At 51.7% G+C, this 20,364-nt stretch overlaps 7 protein-coding genes and 2 non-coding genes across 9 annotated transcripts; 1 reads left to right on the top strand and 8 right to left on the bottom strand.

The window, feature by feature from the left end:
- Positions 1-176: 176 nt before the first annotated feature.
- Aud_004047 lies at positions 177-287 on the bottom strand. The gene has a single exon. It is a non-coding gene; the product is annotated as a tRNA-Leu (tRNA).
- Positions 288-527: 240 nt separating this feature from the next.
- Aud_004046 (FAD-binding oxidoreductase) lies at positions 528-1,969 on the bottom strand (the record flags this gene model as incomplete). Its single annotated transcript, XM_043288989.1, has 2 exons — positions 528-1,292; positions 1,343-1,969. 2 exons carry the CDS (start codon positions 1,967-1,969, stop codon positions 528-530), a joined length of 1,392 nt encoding a protein of 463 aa, XP_043144924.1.
- A 775-nt stretch (positions 1,970-2,744) lies between these two features.
- Aud_004045 lies at positions 2,745-2,855 on the top strand. Its single transcript has one exon. It is a non-coding gene; the product is annotated as a tRNA-Leu (tRNA).
- Positions 2,856-3,248: 393 nt separating this feature from the next.
- Aud_004044 (arrestin (or S-antigen), N-terminal domain protein) lies at positions 3,249-4,846 on the bottom strand (the record flags this gene model as incomplete). Its single annotated transcript, XM_043288988.1, has 2 exons — positions 3,249-4,588; positions 4,645-4,846. 2 exons carry the CDS (start codon positions 4,844-4,846, stop codon positions 3,249-3,251), a joined length of 1,542 nt encoding a protein of 513 aa, XP_043144923.1.
- Positions 4,847-6,452: 1,606 nt separating this feature from the next.
- Positions 6,453-8,481, bottom strand: Aud_004043 (putative MFS transporter; the record flags this gene model as incomplete). The annotated part of the gene is made up of 8 exons (XM_043288987.1): positions 6,453-6,689; positions 6,755-6,859; positions 6,914-7,624; positions 7,682-7,753; positions 7,798-8,089; positions 8,151-8,221; positions 8,269-8,345; positions 8,397-8,481. The coding sequence occupies 8 exons, from the start codon at positions 8,479-8,481 to the stop codon at positions 6,453-6,455; spliced, it is 1,650 nt and encodes a 549-aa protein (XP_043144922.1).
- A 1,493-nt stretch (positions 8,482-9,974) lies between these two features.
- On the bottom strand, positions 9,975-11,227 carry Aud_004042 (uncharacterized protein; the record flags this gene model as incomplete). The annotated part of the gene is made up of 3 exons (XM_043288986.1): positions 9,975-10,796; positions 10,849-11,081; positions 11,221-11,227. The coding sequence occupies 3 exons, from the start codon at positions 11,225-11,227 to the stop codon at positions 9,975-9,977; spliced, it is 1,062 nt and encodes a 353-aa protein (XP_043144921.1).
- A 1,318-nt stretch (positions 11,228-12,545) lies between these two features.
- On the bottom strand, positions 12,546-14,169 carry Aud_004041 (NAD(P)/FAD-dependent oxidoreductase; the record flags this gene model as incomplete). Its single annotated transcript, XM_043288985.1, has 2 exons — positions 12,546-13,478; positions 13,543-14,169. The coding sequence occupies 2 exons, from the start codon at positions 14,167-14,169 to the stop codon at positions 12,546-12,548; spliced, it is 1,560 nt and encodes a 519-aa protein (XP_043144920.1).
- An 834-nt stretch (positions 14,170-15,003) lies between these two features.
- Aud_004040 (putative arsenate reductase (Arc2)) lies at positions 15,004-15,628 on the bottom strand (the record flags this gene model as incomplete). The annotated part of the gene is made up of 3 exons (XM_043288984.1): positions 15,004-15,200; positions 15,280-15,394; positions 15,464-15,628. 3 exons carry the CDS (start codon positions 15,626-15,628, stop codon positions 15,004-15,006), a joined length of 477 nt encoding a protein of 158 aa, XP_043144919.1.
- A 609-nt stretch (positions 15,629-16,237) lies between these two features.
- Positions 16,238-20,312, bottom strand: Aud_004039 (DDB1/RSE1 family protein; the record flags this gene model as incomplete). Its single annotated transcript, XM_043288983.1, has 4 exons — positions 16,238-16,264; positions 16,323-17,607; positions 17,813-19,886; positions 20,069-20,312. 4 exons carry the CDS (start codon positions 20,310-20,312, stop codon positions 16,238-16,240), a joined length of 3,630 nt encoding a protein of 1,209 aa, XP_043144918.1.
- Positions 20,313-20,364: the final 52 nt, after the last annotated feature.

The raw sequence follows: 20,364 nt of genomic DNA, 5'->3' as shown, positions 1-20,364 counted from the left end.
ATATCTGGCGTTCAAAATGGTCATTGGCTGTATATATGCGAAAAGTTGGTCTATACCATTTCGGCTTGGTTTTTGTCTATAGATTCTTTATTGATTATACATAGACCTCGCATGCTGCAAGCTGTCGTAATCTTCACGTATTGAAAAATGAAGGCAAAAAAAAAAAAAAAGATCAATGACAAGGGTGGGATTCGAACCCACGCCCCTTTCGAGACACGGAAACTGATGAATCAGTTTATAGGTCCAGTTCCTGAACCGTGCTCCTTAGACCGCTCGGACACCTTGCCATGCTTAGACAATTTTCTATATCTTTAGTCCTAAGTCTAAATCTCATCAGACGACAGCCGGGGTCCAGTCTCTTGCCCTAAGTCCTGTGGTCTTGGACGATTCAACATGGATAGATTCAGTGTTGTCCCTTTTACTTTTACTAGAATCAGTATTTCATGATACATAACTAGATTAGTAGAAGGGTCCGTTGACCTGCCTTCCATGCCGCAATATAGTTATATATATATATATATTACGACCTACAACGACGGCACCGTCAGCCTAAAGACATTTCCCGGATCGAACCCCCTCTTCAGATCTCTCACCACCCCAGCCTTATCTCCATACACCCTCCGCAGCACCTCGTCAGATGATGCAGCAGCAGCAGTGTTATACAATGATATATACGCCGTCGGCAGCACATTCCCCGGATCCACGCGCTCAATCCCCCGCGCCATCTGCACAGCCCATTCCATGGCTTCCGCGCTGAGCGTCTCCTCCGCCGCGTACCCCAGGATCTCAAGCATGTAGTGCGGCTCTCTTGCTGCGAAGACATTAAGGTGCTTCTGCTGCGTGGCTGACGGGCCCCGCAGCTGATGTATGGAGAACATCGTGCCGGGGTCGGACGGCATCGTCGCGAGATACTGCCCGATAGTCTCCGCCACGGCGGGGGTGATGCGGCGGATGCTGTGCGTTCTGGGGGCGCCGTAGGTGGTGCTTGGGACTAGGGCGTCGGTGGAGGCGAGTAAGGACAGAATGGTGGTTTCGGCGACGGTGTTGGCGAGCGTTGGGGCGAGGTCGGCGATTTTGGCGGCCCAGGCGTGGCCGGTGGTTGTGTCCGGGCTGCTCCAGACGAAGATGGCGGCGAGGAGGCGGCCTGCGGACGGGCTGTTGATGACGATTTGCTGGATGGTGAGTTGCGGGGGGAGGGGGTCTGAGTCGAGGAGGGCGCGGTAGGCAGCGTTGAAGTCGATGAAGGTTTTGGTGATGTCGGTTGAGTCGTAGAGGATGGCGCCGGAGAGGAGCTGGGTGGGGGTGTTAGCTGTGGCATGGGGTTCCAGGGAAGAGTGCTTACGGTCGTGAGCGGGTAGACCTTGATGGTGAGGTCGATGATCACACCGAATAGACCCCCTGCGCCGCGGATGCCCTGGAGAAGGGCCTCGTCGGCGGCGATGATCTCGCCGTCCGGGTTGATGACGGTCGCGCCGAGGATCTGGTCTGCACCCAGACCCCAGTGCGAGGAGAAGGACCCGTACCCGCCGTATGTGGCCCAGCCGACATAGCCTACGGATGGGATTGACCCTGTCGGGGTGGCTAGCCCCTCTGTCCAGAGCCTGTTGGCGAGCTCTCCCTGTAAGATGCCGCCTTGGACGATGGCGGACTTGCGATCCGGAGCGATAGTGACGGCGTTCAGATCGCGCAGGTCAATGAGCAGAGCGCCGTCAACAAGGGAGCGGCCTTCCAGGTTGTGGCCGCCCGAGCGGAGTGTGAAGGGGAGGGACTGGGACTTGGAGAATCTGATCAGGGAGACCACGTCGGAAGGGGACTGCGGCTGGACGATGGCCAGCGGGTTGTCACGGCGGGAGCCGTTCCAGACCTTACGAGCGGATGGGTATTCGGGAGAGGAGGGTGGGATGTATTTGATAGTGGGATGCGCCTGGAGGAAGGACTCCAGGGCGGTTAACTGGGGTGTGTCTGCCATGATGTGGTGAGCGGATGGGTTGGCACGGAGTCACGGAAAGAGCAGCTAATTTATATGGGCTGTAAGGATCTGCTTGGAGCAGACAAAGCATGTTGCCTCAATCCAGGTTGTATCTGACATGCATATATACAGCTGTGGTCTGCTGGATGGGCCCAAGATCCTGGGACGGCCTTAGCACAGCATCCCCCACTCTCTGTAGTTGTAGATGATAGGATAAGATCACATCAATGGTGCCAATTAATTCAGCCTCCTGGTCACCTACATGCCATTGTTCGTCTAATTGGCATCAGCCATGGCTCTCAGGGTCTCACTTTTTCTCACCGTAAGCACTAACCACAACGGTGGACGGCACTCACGGTAGCATATATATATAGATGAGAATGAGTATCTCAGTGCTCATGACAAGTTTCTTAGTCGTTGGGACGTGAAACCCATACATGAAAGAATGAAGAGAAAGAGCTGAGCACCCAGGGAATGCGACGAACGATGGCACTTGGCTCGTTCCAGAAGTTGAGGTATACTTGACCGTATCGCGCGCGCAGAGAGCAAGATTACACGCATAGAGATTCTTACAAGCCAGCATTCGTCAGGTAAGAAGTCGTGTGGAAGTCAAAACTGGTTTTTGTAGAATAGAGACTACTATTTGTCCTTACTCCTGCGACGTTCTTCCTAAGTAGAAATACTCTGAGCATCCAGAGTGAGTCCGAGAATCATCGAGTCCGAGGATGCATTGTACTGCTTTATATAGCATAATAGTGAGACATTATCCTCTAACGGCAAGGTGTCCGAGTGGTCTAAGGAGCACGGTTCAGGAACTGGACCTATAAACTGATTCATCAGTTTCCGTGTCTCGAAAGGGGCGTGGGTTCGAATCCCACCCTTGTCATATATTTTTTCTTTTCTTTTTCTTGCTTCGAAGAAACAGCTATGCTTTTTGTTCCTGGACACTACCAACCACGTGGAATGATCATAGGTGATACATAAATGGTTATTGTATTGACTCCGCGTATATGCTCAACCTGCCAGCGTTTGGAAGCGAACAGGCTGCCTACTTACTCCAAGGACAACAGGCTTGTAAGACGATTAATATAGATTGATTATATTATTATAGAATTATCGAAGCCAACTGTCCAACATAAACCAATCTAATAACAATGCCATGGGATCGCCCAAACTTTTGAAGCAAACATCAATCTATGGTATCAAGATGTCAAAGGGTATATCATAAAAGCAATCAAAACGCCATGCGATTAGTAAATTTCATCATATCACTCTTCCATTAAAAACCAGCAGCAACTCGCCGCGGTTGCCCGCTCGCCAGCAACGGCGCCCGGATGGCGGAATACTCCGGTGGAGGCGCGATGGGGTTCGACTGTGCTAGGGGAAATGACTCGCAGGAGCTGATGGACGGGGGCGCAACGCTGCGAGGGCTGAAGAACTCGGCGTCCACCTCTTCCAGTGTGATTTCGTGGACCCCGACCCCGTACTTAGGGCGCGCATCTGCCTGGGGCTGGCAGGTGAGCTGAAGTGGAACGCGAAGGGACGCACTGGGAGTCAGGATGTTGGCGTTCGGAGTGTGGTACGAGATGCTCAGGTCGAGGGCGTACATTCGGGAAATGAGGCAGGAGTGGAAGGTCGGAACAAAGGCCTTGGACGCGGGAAGGGAGACGGGCACCACTACCGAGGCGGTATAGTAGGTGCTCCCCGAGAAAGAGGCAGAGGGTCCCGTCAGCGACTCAGACGAGGAGGTAGACTCCAATGAGCCGCGGCGGACGGGGCTCGAGACCGAGTGCTTAGTCCACTGGGCGGAGGCGACGCAGAGGGTAGACAGGGGCACGGTCTCAGTGTAGACACTCTTCCCGGCTTGCGCCCACAAGGTCGCCGACAGGGCGGACGGGTAGTCTTCCCAAGGGACAGCGCCGTAGAATGTCGATACGCGCAGTCTGCTCCAGACGCTGCCGAGCCGGGGCGGGGCTTCGTTGCCGACGGGATCGAAGCGCAGGTGGATGGTTGCCACTGTCCCGACGGAGTCCTTTGTCTCGCACTGGGGCGCAGTCAGCTGGACCGGCTTGGGCTGCGAGGCAGCCACGACCAAGCGGCCCAGCTTGCCGCGCATGAGTCCGCGCTTGACGTCCTTCTCCTTGCGGGTGCAATAGGGGTCCTCGCCCTCGGAGATGTTGAGCGGCGGTTCCTCGTCGACGGTAGGGATGATGCGCACTTTCTTTCCCGCCGAGGCGAGGGGCTTGCGCGCGCCGCTCTCACCGGCGGGCTTGCGGTTCACGACAACCCGGATCATGTACGAGACCTGGCACATCTCGGGCACCATGTCGTCCAGCAATGTCTTTCCGTTGCTGGCGAGCATGGGGTCCCCCAAGGTTGGAGGCAGCAATGTGTGGGACCGCTCCACATGGACGTTGGTCTTGGAGTGGCTGCAGACATGGGGGAGCAGACGATCGGGGATGACAAAGGTAAAGGGGAACTGGTAGGAGCGTCCACTCTCAAGAATGCGGGGAGTTGGGTATGCGGCGTCATCAATGGGCTGGCGCAGCTTGAGGAATGTCTGATAAGCCCCTGTGCGGCCAGGGTAGGCTGCCCGCTCGACCGACGTTCTTGCTGTTCCTATTCTCGTCTGTTAGCATGCATGTAACCCTGGCACCCTGACGGGGAGGTCGCACCTTCAAAAGTGATTTCGACGTCCTCAAAGCGCGTGTCATGGTCCACTTTGATGGTCACGGTTCCTTCGATGTGGTCCTTGGTGGTATACGAGCTGACAAGTCCCCCCGGCTGATTGGCAAGGTCGATCTGGATCTTGGGACGAGAGCGTCCAGTCAGAGAGTCCAGGGAACTGGATCCCCGAGTGATAATCGAAGCCGCCATTGAGAGGAGCTGAGCAATCGAGCGGACGAAGTATAGAGACACAGCGCCTCAGCGCAGTTCGATCCGGTTGTATATGAAGGGAAAGTGCAGACGCAGCAGTCAAGGGATCACGCAAGTTATATTTACTTCGATCAAAATAATAAAAAAAGGAAATCGACGGAAATTTCCGCGGAAGCTATGACTGGAGAATCCAGGGATGGGGTGACGGAAGTATTGCGGTTGAGTAATGGAAAAGAGCAACAGTGGAGCCCCGAGGGGTCTGTGATAGTTCTATACAAGAGTAGTATAAAAAATAGACAGAGATAGAGTTACAACGGGGAGCAAGGGAAACAGTGCATGTTTATAAATGCGAGGAGAAACCCCCCGTCTGTATCTTCAAATTGAGAACAGTATGGATTGCTAAGCATCGTCGAGAGTTCATGAGTCACTTGCATCAAGAAAGTTTGAATTCCATACTGGCTTGGAGGTGAAGCAAGTATGGAAAGGGCAGTAATACGGGGAAACGATCAGCCACGGATTGCGACATCTGGACTGACCGACTCAATCGTCAGGATGGATCATGAGAACATCAGCCAGAGAAAGCCACGGAGCACGTGCGATCTCAGGCCAACTTCCCGATTGATGGAATGCCGATGAGACAGTACCAAACTATACGTGATCATGGTGATGAAGGAACAACAACAAGAAGTTGGGAGCAAAAAGAAGCATTATCCACCTGCGATGGGACGGAGCCCTGATTGGTCAGCTTGGGGGGAATGACTAATGCTCAGTCTGCGCCCTTGCAATGACATCCCTCGTGCTCGTATTATTCCATCATACTTTAATACACTGAGAACACTTCAGGAATAGTTCGAGAGAGAAGATTACAAATGCATCAGAAAGAGGATGACGACACCAGAAGAAGTAAAAGAGAATCAATAGAATGGGGATCAACCTGGTCTGTTCGAGCATAGTACGATGATCACGCAACAATGATTGTCTTCCATTGCTTCACTATTTGTTTTTCATGCGGATGATTTTCCTAAGATTTTCAATAGGATTGTAATGAGGACCTTGATACTGGTATCGAGTACAATACGGGGGTTTTTCCTGCTTGATTTGCGCCTTTCAATCGACATCATGACTCCTCGGCTGGGTGTGGCTGCAGTGCACGCCCTTTGATGCGCCTAACCGTACCGCACTTAGCTTGGTATACGAGCCCGGCTAAAAAAAAGTTCAAATGACACCATGACATTGATTCTTGTCTCCCGCCTGATAACAACATGAAAATATTTGATAAATTGGGTCAATTCCGGACTGCTTTTTTCGCAATTGAACTGTTTTACCTCTTATCTTCTATGATCTCAAAGACGAGGATAACCGAGCGAAATTCTAGAATTGGCTCTATGGAGCCACTCCAGTTCTATCCGCTCTTAGCCGAAGTATAGACCAACCGACAGTGTCTCCGATTAAGCTCCTGCATATAAAAGTCTGAGACTTGACAGTTTCCCGATCACGCCAGGTGCCGACTTCCAGCTCGGCGGAGTTGGGTCCCGTCTCCCCAGCCTTTCTGTCCGATGGGTCCTCCGAATCAGGATTTGGAAGGACGACAAAATGTAACTAAAATTCATTGCCCCTGTTGAGCCGCCATCAATCGATATCGACCTGCGGTCCTCACCCGAACCTTTTTCCCATACATCACCATCGGGAAGATGGTCATGGTGATCGCCAGACTGATGATCCCGCAGGCGATGAACATGTTGGTCAATCCGCTCTGCTGCATCCAAGGCGAGATAGCAAAGGGAATTCCGATGCCGATGGCGTTGCGTAGAAACGTAACGCCTGTGAAGGCATCTCCAGTGATCTAGCACCGACCCGCTAGTCAGAATAGCCCAGGCAGCAGCAGGGAAAAAGGGTTGGGCATTGTACCTCAACATAGCTGTCAATCACCAGCGTCAAAGCTGCATCGCCAATACTGCCCAGTCCAAAACCAAATAGTGCGCCGCCGATGCTCGGCCAGATCCAGTGCATGCCCTGAGGAGAATCAGTTGTCGGTCAGGCAGAAGACACAACCGTCGGAACGCTTACCCTGGCAACTGTGGCCCCAAACATGATTGGGCCCCCGCACATGGCCAAGGCAGGAAGATGGAGAATGTATAGACGCATTTCCGGCTCGTAGTAGCCCTTGTTACGCCTTGCAAAGAACAAGATCGACCGATCCCCAAAAAATCCCCCGTAGAACGACCCAATCAAGTTGCCAATGAACGGGCCGACACTCATGAATCCAATCTGCTGAGCAGTGAACAAGTAAGGAGGCATGGGAAACACCAAAGAGATCACACTCGACATGATGGTTAGCAACGCTATCCCGCAGGCATACTGCACGGCGCAGAACAGGACGGCAGGGAACGTGGTTAGCACGATGAACGGACGATAAAAGTATGGCCAGATCGGCTCCGGGGTGTAGGTCCAGAGACTGAGCCTCTGTCTCCAGGTCTTCATGGGGATGGTGTGATCGAGTTCATGGTGGCCTGCCGTATTCGTCTGCACCCTACTCGCAGGACATTCCAGATCGGGCTTGCAATCCGCCTTGAGGTTGTCCACGGAAACCTGCTGAGCATCCCCAGCAGGTTCCGCGGACGCGCTTACGCCTTCAATGACCTTGGAGTACTTGGTCTCCTCGTAGAGAAATATGAACAGAACGAAAAGAATCACATTGCAGATGCCCATTGTCCGATAGCATGCCCGCCAGCCTTGTCGTGTTGCTTGAGTCCCAGCCGCCATGGGAGAGAGGAAGCTCTGTTATGGCACAAATGAGCGTGGCTGCGATCGGCGGACGCGGGCGGTTTTACTTACCCCAATCATCACCATAGTCATGTACAGAGCATTCATTCCTCCGCGATGATGTACGAAGAAGAGATCGGCGATCTAGAAGCATGAGCTCCGAAAAACTCAGCAAGCAGGAAACATACCGTGATCTGAACAATCGACTCGTTTGTCGCTCCGGCGAGTCCCTGAAGCAAGTTGGCGATATACAGCTCCGCAAGGCTCTCCAATTTTGATATCCAGAAAGACGTCACCAGCATCAACGCCGTCGAAACCAGGTATACAGGTCTCCGTCCGAATTTCTTCGCCAGCGGAATGAAGATCACACATCCCATTGAAAGACCGACAAAATTAACCGCCAGTGCCCAGTTGAGCTGGGTATAAGTTACTTGCAGGTCAGGGACCATCAACTGCCAAAAGATGGACTGAATCGAGAGTCTGGAATGCATCGGTGAACGCATCAGCTTGGATTTAGTTTTATCACCAAGGAGAGACTCACGCAGTGAATATCAGCGCGGTCACCGCCAGCACCAGAGTAAAGTTGCATGCCTTCCGCGCTGTACTCCAGTTCTAACGCTACAGTTAATCACAGTTGTAGAAAGGACCAAATGACCCACCAATGGCTCGTTGGGATCCCTGGTTGGCACTGGATTGAGTAGGATCCGACGTTGTCCATGATTCTCTGCGTCATCTTCTGTACCTCAATTAGACATTGACGATACAGCAAACTGAGATGAATACCCACCCCTGATCAAAAGAAATGTCCCAGGAGGGAGGCCACCCTCCTCCTGGCGAATGCTTGGTGGTCGATCGCGTTGACTGTCTGCCATCAATGCTGGATGGTATCGATATAGAACCAAATATAAAGGAAACCTTGGTAGATTTTCCCGTCTGTTCGTCCAAGCCGAGCCTGTTTGAATCGGTTGGTGAAGCATTGCTTCGTATCCAGCGGGCAGCCAATGCTTGATAAATGATTTCAAAAGATGCTGCCTATGTCTGCGCTCGCAAGCCTAGCGAACAACTGGTGCACATATTCCAATAAGACGCTTCAGCCAAATCTCGGGAGGCAAATGGAGACATCGCCAAAATGCGGGGAAATGCATGGGTTCAGATAAGAAACGAGCTAAAACACCTGGATTGAGTCCCAATGAAGCCATCATCCACTCGGGGGGAAGATGTCAAGGTTCGGTTAACGTCTCGGCAAAAGGGGGTCGACCTGCCGTAAAGGGATATTCAGCCTCATGCATAGTCTGCACCTGTGATTCTAAGTTACTTGATTCGTTTGAAATGCCGAATGATCTCCCCAAGCGAAACGCGATGATCCTGTTTGGATTGCTTCATGGAAGTAAAACCAACAAATCAGGTTGAGGCACTCAGTCTCGCCTAAACAGCGCCATAATGGACATTTACGCCTCGTGAAAGTCGAGCTGTCCTATTTTTCGATACTGTATGAAGCAAGAGCTGAGGCAAATGGAAGCTCCTCGGGTACTTGACAAAACCCCCAAATCCCAAGAATCCATCCGCCAGCCCGAAGTTGGAGCTCTTTCGCATCTACAATGGTACAATGATTCCCGACCTGATGGCAAACAGCACAACGAGTGTAACTCATTCGATATAGATCCAAGATCAGACTTCGCTGCGGCCAATACAATTACTCTCTCCTTCGCCCACGATCTTTTTATCAGATGGTTGCGTCCGCTCGTTGCCCCATGGACACGAGAAACATCCAGGTGGCAGTATCGCCGGGCTCAGCGGGCCATGGTAGAAGGTGTTGTCTTGCAATCCACCACCGTCGCACAGCTGGGCCAAATTTCCCGTCTAAGCGTCTGCAATCGAAGCATGCCGCAGCAGGGGTCACAGAGCCAAACGGCGACGGCAAGGTCGGGGGCGACGCAGGAACAGTTGTTCTGTTATTTCCGCCTCCGATCCATCTGGAACGGACGCTGGGTAGGATAATACTTTTTGCTAGCAAACTGCGGTTGCTCGATACTTTCAGCCCGGTTTGCGAGGAGGGTACTGGCGAACAAGTATACCGCAAAGTGTCCTGAGCAAGATGTGCAAAAATACCCAGACGGATCATCCCCAGAGATTTGGGAGAACGATAAACTGCTCATAGCGACGCCATTGACCGAATCAAAAAGCAAGTATCGATTGAAGAACCTGTGGTACCTGGAGGTGATCGCCGTTCATCCCCCCCTTCAAGTACGAGGCCTCGGAAAGAAGGTCATCTGCTGGGTCTTAGACTATGTCAGGCACGAGCCCATTATACTCGAATGTACGAGCCTGAGCAACCTCACATTTGGACAAAATATATATCCACTTCTCAGATAAGTCCCAGCTCTGCTCCTCGTGCCTGCGCAAGGTCGTGGATGCTGACTGTTCCGCTCCTGTGACGCCAGTACTCTTCGAGTAATTCCAACTCACGTTGGCACTGCTTCCTCCAAGCGGGCCCAATCGAGCTCCAAAGGAGGGTACTACGTACAAACTGCTTCAATGTTGGATCATCATTCATAACGTCAGTCTGTAAAGCGGCAATAAAAGTCGGGTAGGGAAGTGCATTCATGGTCAACGTGTCCCTGTCCTCCTGTCCTCCTGATGCGCGGTGAATAGCGTCAACGCAACTTAGTAATCGGGAAACAGTCACAGAAGTTGAAGGGAGCGTCCGAGGGGGCTGCTTTCTCCCATCCAGGGGTTGTAATCTTTCCTCTCCCGAGCTCCATGGTGAGCATAGTTGCCTGTCGCGGACGGCCAGAATCCCCGCTAATCGATATGCTTCCCACAGCTGACATTGGAGAAAGCTTCCCTGGGCACCAGGCCAGTCCTGGAAGTCCTTCTCTGTCGCACCACCCTCGCCAATGCAGGAGAAGATGTCGATCAAGGATTTTGGCAAGCCGCTAACGACCTCAACTTCATCCCGTCCAGATAATCCTTCCGAGGAGACCCGGTTACGACAATGCCGTCTCCAGAAACCTAGCTGCGGGTGCTGGCGTCCGATGGAAAAAGTAGGAAGGTCCATGATCCCCATGACCTCGAAAAGATGCGCACGGAACGGGGTCTTTTCATTCCGCGGATTGTCAACGTCGTCCAACTGGAGGATGCCGTGCATCCCTCGTAGATGCATTGACCACGGAATTCCGTGCATTGTCTACCTTCATGAGCGACGTATATCAAGGGGAGTAAAGGATCTGTAAACTTACTCCAATGGTACATAAGAGTAAACCAGCAGTCATGGTGCCGTCTTCCAGATATGTTTCGCTTCTGGCGAGCTCATTGCGAAATTTATTCAACCCGGCGTCAAGGTACTCGAAAAAACGGGCGTCCAGATCCGCGGTCAATGAGGCTTGTAGTGTGATACAAATGAGGTATAGAGCTTCTGATTGCTGGCACAGCCTTGGAAGATGTGTTCTAAAGAGGTTACTCTCATCATGAACTGTCGTCGCGTGCAAAATGTTGATTCCCGATGAAAGAACTTTTTTCTACTATCAGTGGCTCGTAGCAGAAGGAATCGAAGAGTTCATTAAGGTCGCCCTCACATTCTTGAAATAGTTGCTCGTCATCAGATCTCTTACCCGGCATCCGAGACGAAGGTAGCTCCTTACAGGACTCAGAATCTATCATGAGGGTTAAAGATACGCATGCTGAGAAGGGAAGGAAAACCAATTACCTTTTGCACTTTCATCCGTAAGGAAGGGAGAAGCTTCTTTGGGGCAGCTCGCTAGTATCGTACATTGTCGTCGTCTTTCTCGACTTCGATCTCGCCGTCGGCCTTTGGCTCGAGCTGGTACGGAGGATTCTACTGGCGTATCTGCGCCGGCGAAACGGCCTCGCGATGCAATGCCCGTTCCCCAGCGCAGCCGTACCTCATAGCCCTCGCATACGAGCCCTTGCTCGGTGCAAGCATGACATGTAGGGCGGGCCCGATCACATTTGCGACGTCTAGATTTGCAGGTCCAACTGCAGGGCCAACAAGATGAGTTTGCATTGACGCGACCTAGGGAATGTAATTTTTCTCACCATCCGTGATGAGTTCGGCGATTTGGCGTCGACATGCCTATTATGGGTCGTGACTCGTGAGTGTGAAGGATGCATAGGTGCTTGAAGCGCCGGTTCCCCACAGTAGCTTAAAAAGCCGTTGATCGAGATGCGGGGAGGATAAACCCCAAGGGTCGACCTGCCCTTTTGAGAATAGGTTCAAACAGACCCACGGCTCAGGTCTATAGAACTATCTTCACAAAGGATCAGGATCCGATAAGAGCATTGCTCATTCGGGCGATTAGTTTCATTCGATCTTACTCTCCATCCATCTGGTATCCATACCATATTGCAAAGACCTTGCGGGGTCTTTGAACGCTTTGAAAACGACCATGTATGAAGGGTCCAGATGGTCTTGCAAGTATGATTTAAGCGAACAAGCTCACAAAAATGTCATTCCAGACTCCCCTGTTCAAATTGCACGTGTTATGCCCTCTCTTGGGAAACTGGGGGAATTCCAATATGCGAATGGTGTTCAGCAGGAGCGGGGTATTACGTACGCCAGTCTGCCCAAGCGATGGACTAGATCCACTCTGAAACCTCTTGGGAGGCGATAATCATACTGGGAGGCAGTTAGGGTTGATAGACTTTCTTGTATTGTGATGCTGTTGCCAGCACAGCAGAAGTGAAGAAGAGGATGAGGGAGTCCGATTGTACGCACAAATGCGGCGATTGCTCACCATGGGAGATGTGAAGGCCTGGAAACGATGGCTTACTGGGTGGATGCATTGGGCAAATAAGAGAATGAACATAGGCAAAGGAGTGCAAGTCGCCCCCCTAAACAGACAGACTATCTTAGAGCACATGGCTGACAGTCAATACCTTTTCAACTCTCTCTTCGGAAGACTCCCATATCTTTCCACTACCTGGTTAACTGCAAATAAGATGATATACCATCGGTATCACGAGGTAGAACAGATTTCTTGATCCTCTTCTCAGTCACCAGCATTTGCTCTGGAAACCAGGAGAGGTCTGCAGATTCTGTCTCTAGCAGTTCATCGTCATAAGCCAGTAACATCGTTCCCACAGCTTTTCCGCATAGCCATGCGTACACCATTCCCTCCCCTGAAAATCCGGCAGAGACCCATTCAGCTCCTTGGCCTTTCTCTTTCTGTTCCCTTTCAGTCAGAGACACGGGAAGTTGCCCTACCCACGGTAAGCCGTCTGCGCTGAAACCCATATTCCCTGTCCACATCTTCTCCACACTGGGACCTGGGACGCTGCCCCAGTTCTCGCGGCCAAAAATAGCGCTCAACGCCCCAGAGAGATGAATATCAGCGTATAGGCTCAGCTCCGAGTCGGTGGAGATACCAAGGTCGGAAATACCACCAAGCTCGCCTTGAGCAAACCCGCCTCCGAACATCATCATCTCGCCTGCCTCGGACGGTGGTAACTGGGTTAGATAGTCGAATCCCCGGTCGTAGTTGAAAATCCAAGAATGCTCGGTTCCCTGATTGCGGAACTTGCTTCCGGGTGTCTGCGCGGACATTTGCCCTCGGACTGAGTAAATACGGCCTCTCAATCCGGGAACAAGATGGCCGACATGAGCGTTGGTACAGTGAACGACATGACGAGCGCGGATAGTGCCTCTGGTCGTTTCAATCGAATATCGCAACGGAGTCATCTCTCCAGGGGTAATATCGCGGATAGCTGTCACCGGTGTTTTGGCTTTAATTAGCAGATCCTGGGGGAATTCGCTGCGCAAGTGAGCCAAAACGCCGGTGATAAATCGGTAAGGCCAGATAGCACCAGCCGGACCAGCGACGATACCTCGAGCATGAGGGAGGCAAAATTCCTGCACATTTCAGCAAAAGCAAATTCAGACGAGCCTGCCGAGTGAAAGAAAATCTGCAACTCACCTTTGGAATCTCATTTCTCTCATATGCTGTCCACTCGATGGTCTCATGAGGTAAACACTCTTTCAGACGTTGCAGGCGAGATAAAGCGCCCTTCCAGCCTCTCTCATCAAAATAAACACATAGAAACTGAACTTTTCTCGCTTGAGTCTCCTCCGTCAGTCCATACTCATCAGCGGTCTTTAAGATCTCCTGCAGATGAGCCATTCGAAACCTCACGACTTTCTTAGCCGCTTCAAGGCCGAGCGATGCTTCGAGCTCTGCAAACTCTTCCGCTGTCTCGAGGATGTGACCGCCATTGCGGCCAGTGGCACCACTACAGACATCGCGCGCTTCCAAGATAACAACAGCTGGTCGGGCTTTGGTGTCCTTCCCAGGCTTGCGGGACTTCAGCAGAGTCCTTGCAATTGAGGTTCCAGTCACTCCAGAACCGATGATGACTACTTCTGCCTCAGATGGCAGCTCCGTAGGCTGCGCCTGGGCAATTTCGGGATGTGGAGTTCTGAGCCAGAAAGAAGAAGTCGGATGAGCTGTAGGTAGACCTGGGTCGGAAAAAGCACGGTCGAGCGCCTGTTGCCGATCTTCAATCGGAATAGCAGGGTTGGAGAGTATTGCTTGAGCGAACGCCATGATGAGAGCTGAAATTGGGTCAGTGCTAGGGCGGAACTAGGTTGCAGCGGGAACATGCAGTTTATCAGGCTGTCAACTTTGTCAAGTTGAAATAGCTGCGATTCAAGTATGCAACTAGCGGGGTCAATCCTATCAGGCCATTTGATGCCACTGCATGAGCCAATATCGGCGACTCGGACGTTTCAGCTAATCAGAACGGACAAGTCTTGAGTCTTTGTATGCCTGTGTGATAGAGCCGAGCATCCTGGCTGATATGCTTAATTATCAAGGGTCGACCTGCCTTCTAGGGCAGTAAGCTCTTGACCCCACATCGTGTGGAGTATGGACCAGCATTGTCGGCAATCATCTCGGATCGGATATCGTCTGCCACAACTAGTCAGTCACGTCGAGTTTCTCTTCCTACAACGTCTCTTGCATGTGGTGACCTTACGGAGATTTAAGATGTGATATTGCAACTCGCTCCAAGCTGCTGATTGAAAGCTTGCTCTATGACGAGCCAGAACTGTAATCTGGACATCGCCCCAGAGCCAATGCCCCGTCGTTTACTAGACCTCATTCTATCTCATCATGGGCGCCCAAACTGCTAATTCTCCGCGTAATGCCTACTACCTAATCGGCGACAAATGCGACAACCAGGCCTGGCATTCCTCTATTGCCTTGAATACATTGTCAAAATAGAGATTCCCAAATTGCCACGCCCCGTTTCCAGTATAAAAAGTGTCTCTGGGTCGCCCGCATTATAGATCAAGATGTCCGACAGTAGTATCGTTATCGTTCTATGTACATATATATCCACATCTCAGTCATATATCCTCAAGCTGGCTCCCGTCTGCCTCACTTCAACTCAATCCCATTCTTCTGCCAAACCTGTGCATCAAACCCCTCCATCAACTCCCTATATTCCTCACCAGCACCCACCCACCCCTTGATTCCACCCTGTAGCACCAAGCTCTCGATCGAGTTGTCTTTACGGTCCTCAAGGTAATCCGCAAACCAATTCGCAGCTCGAGTCCCCCTCCCCGCCGAAGAGCCTATATCAGCATGAGCAATCAAGCAATCCCCGAGAATCAAGCACAGCCCTGCGGGATCCTGCAAAGGCCAACCACATACCACAATACCAAATAATGTACTTGACCCCTCCGGCACGGAGAAGATTATACACCGTCGGCAGAGAATAATACAAGCTCTGAGCGGGCAGGTTCAGCGAGCCCTTGATCGTTCCTCCCTGAGTTACAGATCAGCACAATTACAATTACAAGCACAATTTCGGTAACAGAGACGGCAGGCAACTCACTTCGTGGTCATTCCGGCGAAGATCAACAAGTACGTAGTCCTTCCCTGGCTGCTTGCCCTCCCGCATCCACTGGAGCATATCTTCTCGGGAGATGCTGCGGGCGGTATTGCGGGGTGCTGGGAAGGCGGCGTGCCAGGGTTGTTCGGCGGGTGGTTGAGCGGACATGATGTATGCTTTATCCTGTCGGATGGTGTTTTGGATCAGTGGTGATTTACTCGACTGGAAAGGAGAGGAGAGGATGACCAAGTATGGAACAGCTCAGGGCAGCCTGCGTGATTGAAAAGACATTGGCTTCCTAGAGTATGAGGGGCACCAGCCAATCAGCGTGCGCGAGCTACATTCCTCTACTCTCCTACTTTTAAGATAGGAGGATTCTACGAAATGGAAATCGTGATATGTAGGAAGACATGCGAATATGACTAGATGATCATGGTATTATTAGATAAGAGCTACGAGACTGTCCCGACTGATAAATTACGATTCAATATCCGTGGTGCATAACGGATAAAACCGTACTCAAAGATCGTCGAGGGCAAAAAACCTCATTCTCGTCTCATACAGACCTGCACATGAGAGTGCAGGCTGCATCCAGCTCAAGATCAACCGAGAGAAGCAGAAGACCGAGCGAGGCAAGAGACATCCGCTTACAGATCGCATGACTGCTTGGAAACCGGAAGGTTGATATAAAATCTGTACATATGCTTATCTAGCATGATCGTCATTGGGTATCTATAGACCCTCGCACACAGACGCCGGAATTGCCATCAGAATTACTTAGTACGCCACCCTCGTTCGCATATCCTATGTATATCGTTAGCGACATCATCCCAGACACAACGTCGGAAGTGGGTTGACTTACCGAGATCTTCCGCTCAATCTCTCTGACGGAACGATCCAGTTCCGCTGCAATCATCATCTTCGTGTCATTAGGCAGTAAGAAATACATTTCGCACAAATCTCCATCAATCACACCCTTGACTGGGGCATAATAGCTGCGATAGATGAGATGATCCCGTCCGGCAAGGGGTGGGCACTGTGCGGCTAGTTGCATCTCTAGGTTCTGGAAAAAGTCCACATCCTCGCGGCTCACAAAAGGCACAAGCATGCCAATTGTACCCTGAAACCCGGTCCACACAAGGATGTCCCGTCCACCTGCCACTAGTTGTGTTTTGTGCAAGCTGGTCGGGATATCCTGTGTGTAGGTGTGGATCATCAGATCCAGGCGATGTGGTGTGCCATGCAGATAACCGCGCTCATGAATCAGGTGGGCTCCCGATCCATCCTCATCTGCCTCTTCCGAGACCTTCTTAGGACAGCGCACGAGCCAGAGGTTACCAAATTTGTCACCACCGGCAACAGTCTCGTAGTCTACCATGGTGGTGCTCGTCGTCCAGCGAGAGACGGAATCATCAACGAAAGGAATCAAGACGTTCTCCTGGTACTTGTATACGACATACGTCACGCTTTCGCGGACGTCGCTGACAATAATTCGGCTACCTTGTGTCTGAAGGCCAACAATAGTCTTTGACACCACGGGAGCCTGACATTTTCGGAGCAGCTGTTTCATTCCCAGGTCGTAGACCCGAAGGGTAGAGCCGATGCCGGCAAGAAGACGCCCCTGGAACGCGAGGAGAGCAAGAGGTGGCTCTTCAACCTTGGTCTTGTGAATGAACTCCAGCTCCTTCCCATCTTCTTGGAATCTGTAAATGTGGATGAAGCCTCCCGCTGATGAGGGAGGGTTGACAATCATATCCTTGGCCGTTCCCACCACGAGGAAAGTTTCATCGTCCTGGCTAGAAAAGGGTACGGCTGCCATGCTGACAGCGGCCTCGTTCTCCTCGAGTTCGATCGTTGAAATCACCGCTTTGGCATCCAGGGGATCGACGATTTGAATGCAAGACGCCCAGTGACCCGTCGCCCGTGGATAGCCAAATTCTTCGGGCGGAAGAACATTCGTCTCGCCATTACGCTCCGTGGAATCTTCAATCAACCTGGCTCTGGTAGCCGGCGATAGAACATTGTTGTCCGACTCAATAACATAGAACAATGGCTGTTCTGGATGCTTAAGCATTCGACGGGGCGTGTTTGAAAGAGAAATTGACTCCTGCAGCATGTTGTTGTCCAACTTCTCGATAGAGAAAATCCTGTCGTCGGCGTGAACGAGTTAGTCAAATGCATCCAGTACGACATTATTTGACATTGGAATTGTGTATGTTGCAGTGATCTCAGTAGGAACAATTGGAGATATAAACTTTAAAGAGATGATCCACATGAACTTTTCGGATTAAAGTTCTCATCATACGATCACGAAGGACAAGTGAGCAACAGAGTAGAGGGGGATGAACATACCGAAGATTCTGTGCCTGGATACCAACCATGCCTTCAACACACTGCTCACTGGAGAAATCCCAGCCCCATTCCAAGCCCACGTAATCTAACGGGGTGAGCATGAAACCTTTCGTCTGGGTGTCGGAGTAGCCCAGCCATGGTCGGGAGCTGAGCGCGAGAACCGCCGTCTGCCCTTTGACAGAAACACGAAATAGCTTGACTGGCTTGGCTCCCAGGAAACGGGTACGAGTATCCGAAAGTTCGCCAGTCACCTCGTCGAGAACAGTCCGGAGGTAGACACCGGAGTAAAGGCCAATGTGCAAATAGAGTGTCGTACCTCCCGAGCTTGAATCGGCCATTGACATGATGTTCAACGCTGATGGGGCCGATGTAAGAGCCTGGACTGACTTATTCTCCAAGGTCGAGTCTGGATCCAAGCTCAGAATGCGTACAGTAGAGTCGTCACATCCGACGGCCAAAAAAGAACTTCTCACACGGCCTTCAGGCACCTCGCCTAAACTAAGGCATGTGACTGTACCCGACATCTGGCGTCTCTCATCGTATTCAGCGAGTGTTCCATCGACATCCATCTCGAAGTACACGATTTCACCCGAACTGAGGGCAACGGCCACCTGACGCTCATTTGTCGCAGCCGCGACAATCGAACGATGTTGAGGAGCGGGCCACTCATTGACACGCCGATCCGCAAGGATATGGCGGATGCCCCTCGGGTGAACCTGAATCAGCGAATCCTCACCGAGCTGCTGAACCGCCAAAGTAGGAGCGGTTGAAAGAAAGCCGGTATCGGTAACTTCTTCGACTGTCTCGCCGATGCTGAGAACCAAAGTACCGTTCGCGAAAGAGAGAATAATGTAAGCATCAAACTCATCAGCACGAGTCAACTTGGTAGTCCAAACAGCGGAAGGTACACTGGGGAGCTCCGATTCCACGATCTCAGAGACTTCCAGACCATGCTTGAGGGTCCTGAAGCTGCTCCGGGCGCCAGCACCGGACACAGTGTAAATTTGAGGAGCGTCGTCTTCGTTAAGATTCACAATCTTACTATCGATCAAAGGGTTGAGAGAGTTGAGTGTCTCAACGAGGTTGAGGTTCTCCGCTCCTCTCGGTCGGAAGAACACCGGCTCATAGGGAAGAGAGGGATCCGCAGGAAAGTTTTCACTGCTGAATTCAGTCTCTTCGTCGTCGTCTCCCAGCTTCTCGAATTGGTAGAAGTGATGGTTTCCTGCTTCACTGGCAACGTAGAGGAAGCCACTTTTCAGGATCAACAGATTGGATGCGACAGGGACTGTATCGAAGTATTTGATCTTCAATCTTTTAACCTCGCCAGTCAGTTGCCCGTTGTCATCCTCCACCATATCGAGGGTAAGCTTGAACAGGTCGCCATCTTCACTCTGGAGAAGGAAGAAGAAAGCACCCCTCATCCTGTGCATGACGCCCGCGACGATAGAGCGCTTGCGCTCGGGATTTTCCGTTGCACCAATGCGTCGAGGGATCGGCACTCTGAATGCATCTTGGTTTGAGTGCCGGTAGGTAATGTTATCCTCTGCACATACCAAGACACCACTGGGACCATCGGCTCCTCCCGGCACCTGGAACAGCATAGCTGCGGTGCGGTCAACAGGATCTGCCCACTTGCGAACAACATGATTCAGACCGAGGTCAAGTTCATAATACACAAGCAGTTTTTCGGACTCTTCGTACGCTCGACCAGTTGGATCCTGATCCGACTCGGAATATTCGACCTCGAGGGCCGCGAAGATAGGATTCTCGTAGCCGACGTCCAGAGCCGTCATCGCAAAGACCAGGGTCTGCGGCTTGTGGGCCTCCAGAGGGGACGAAATCGTCAGCTCGGCCTGCGAGTTCCGATTCAGAACATAAACGAGCTTATTCTTCTCCACAGAGGCAATCAAACAAGCTCTACCTTTTGGATCGACCGCAAGGTATTGACCAGGCACGACACGACGAACGCCGGACTTGCCGAAGGTCTCAAGATGGATACGGTTGAACCGATTCTGGGAGGGAACGTATTCAATGATTGTGATACGTCCCGAGTCCGAACCGATGATTATAAAATCTATATGCAATATTCTTTCAGCACAGTTCAGAAACAGCATGCAGTGTCAGCAACACCGACCGGAGCACGTCCCGCTTCCAATAAGGTCGGCTCGGCAGATAAGGATCGTGCTGCCCGGGAAGCTTGACGAATCACTAAGTTGGTCTTGCGATTGGGGCGAGGAGGGAGAACGTCAAACATACCTTTACTGCTTCCGGCCAGCCGAAAGGCTGCCAGAGAACGGATGATACCGAAGACATCCTGGGAAAAGATTGGTGTAATCTTGCCCTGAGTCGGATCGGGACGATGAATCGTGAGCTTCGACCCTGACGCGGTCACGATCTGCTGCTCCTTGGTCCCTGCAAACTGGCCCAGAATAGCCTGTGTGATCGCAGTCGGAGGCTGGATCGTCAGGGAATACATGAACATGTTCGAAGTGGTAGCCATAATGAACGACTTTGGCTTTTCCAAGCCCGAACCGAGGGTTGAGTTTTGCTAG

Source organism: Aspergillus udagawae, assembly GCF_001078395.1.
Source record: "Aspergillus udagawae IFM 46973 DNA, scaffold_3, whole genome shotgun sequence".
NCBI classification, from domain to species: Eukaryota; Fungi; Ascomycota; class Eurotiomycetes; order Eurotiales; family Aspergillaceae; genus Aspergillus; species Aspergillus udagawae.
The sequence above is the reverse complement of the archived record's forward strand: the minus strand, read 5'-3'. Positions and strand labels throughout refer to the sequence as shown.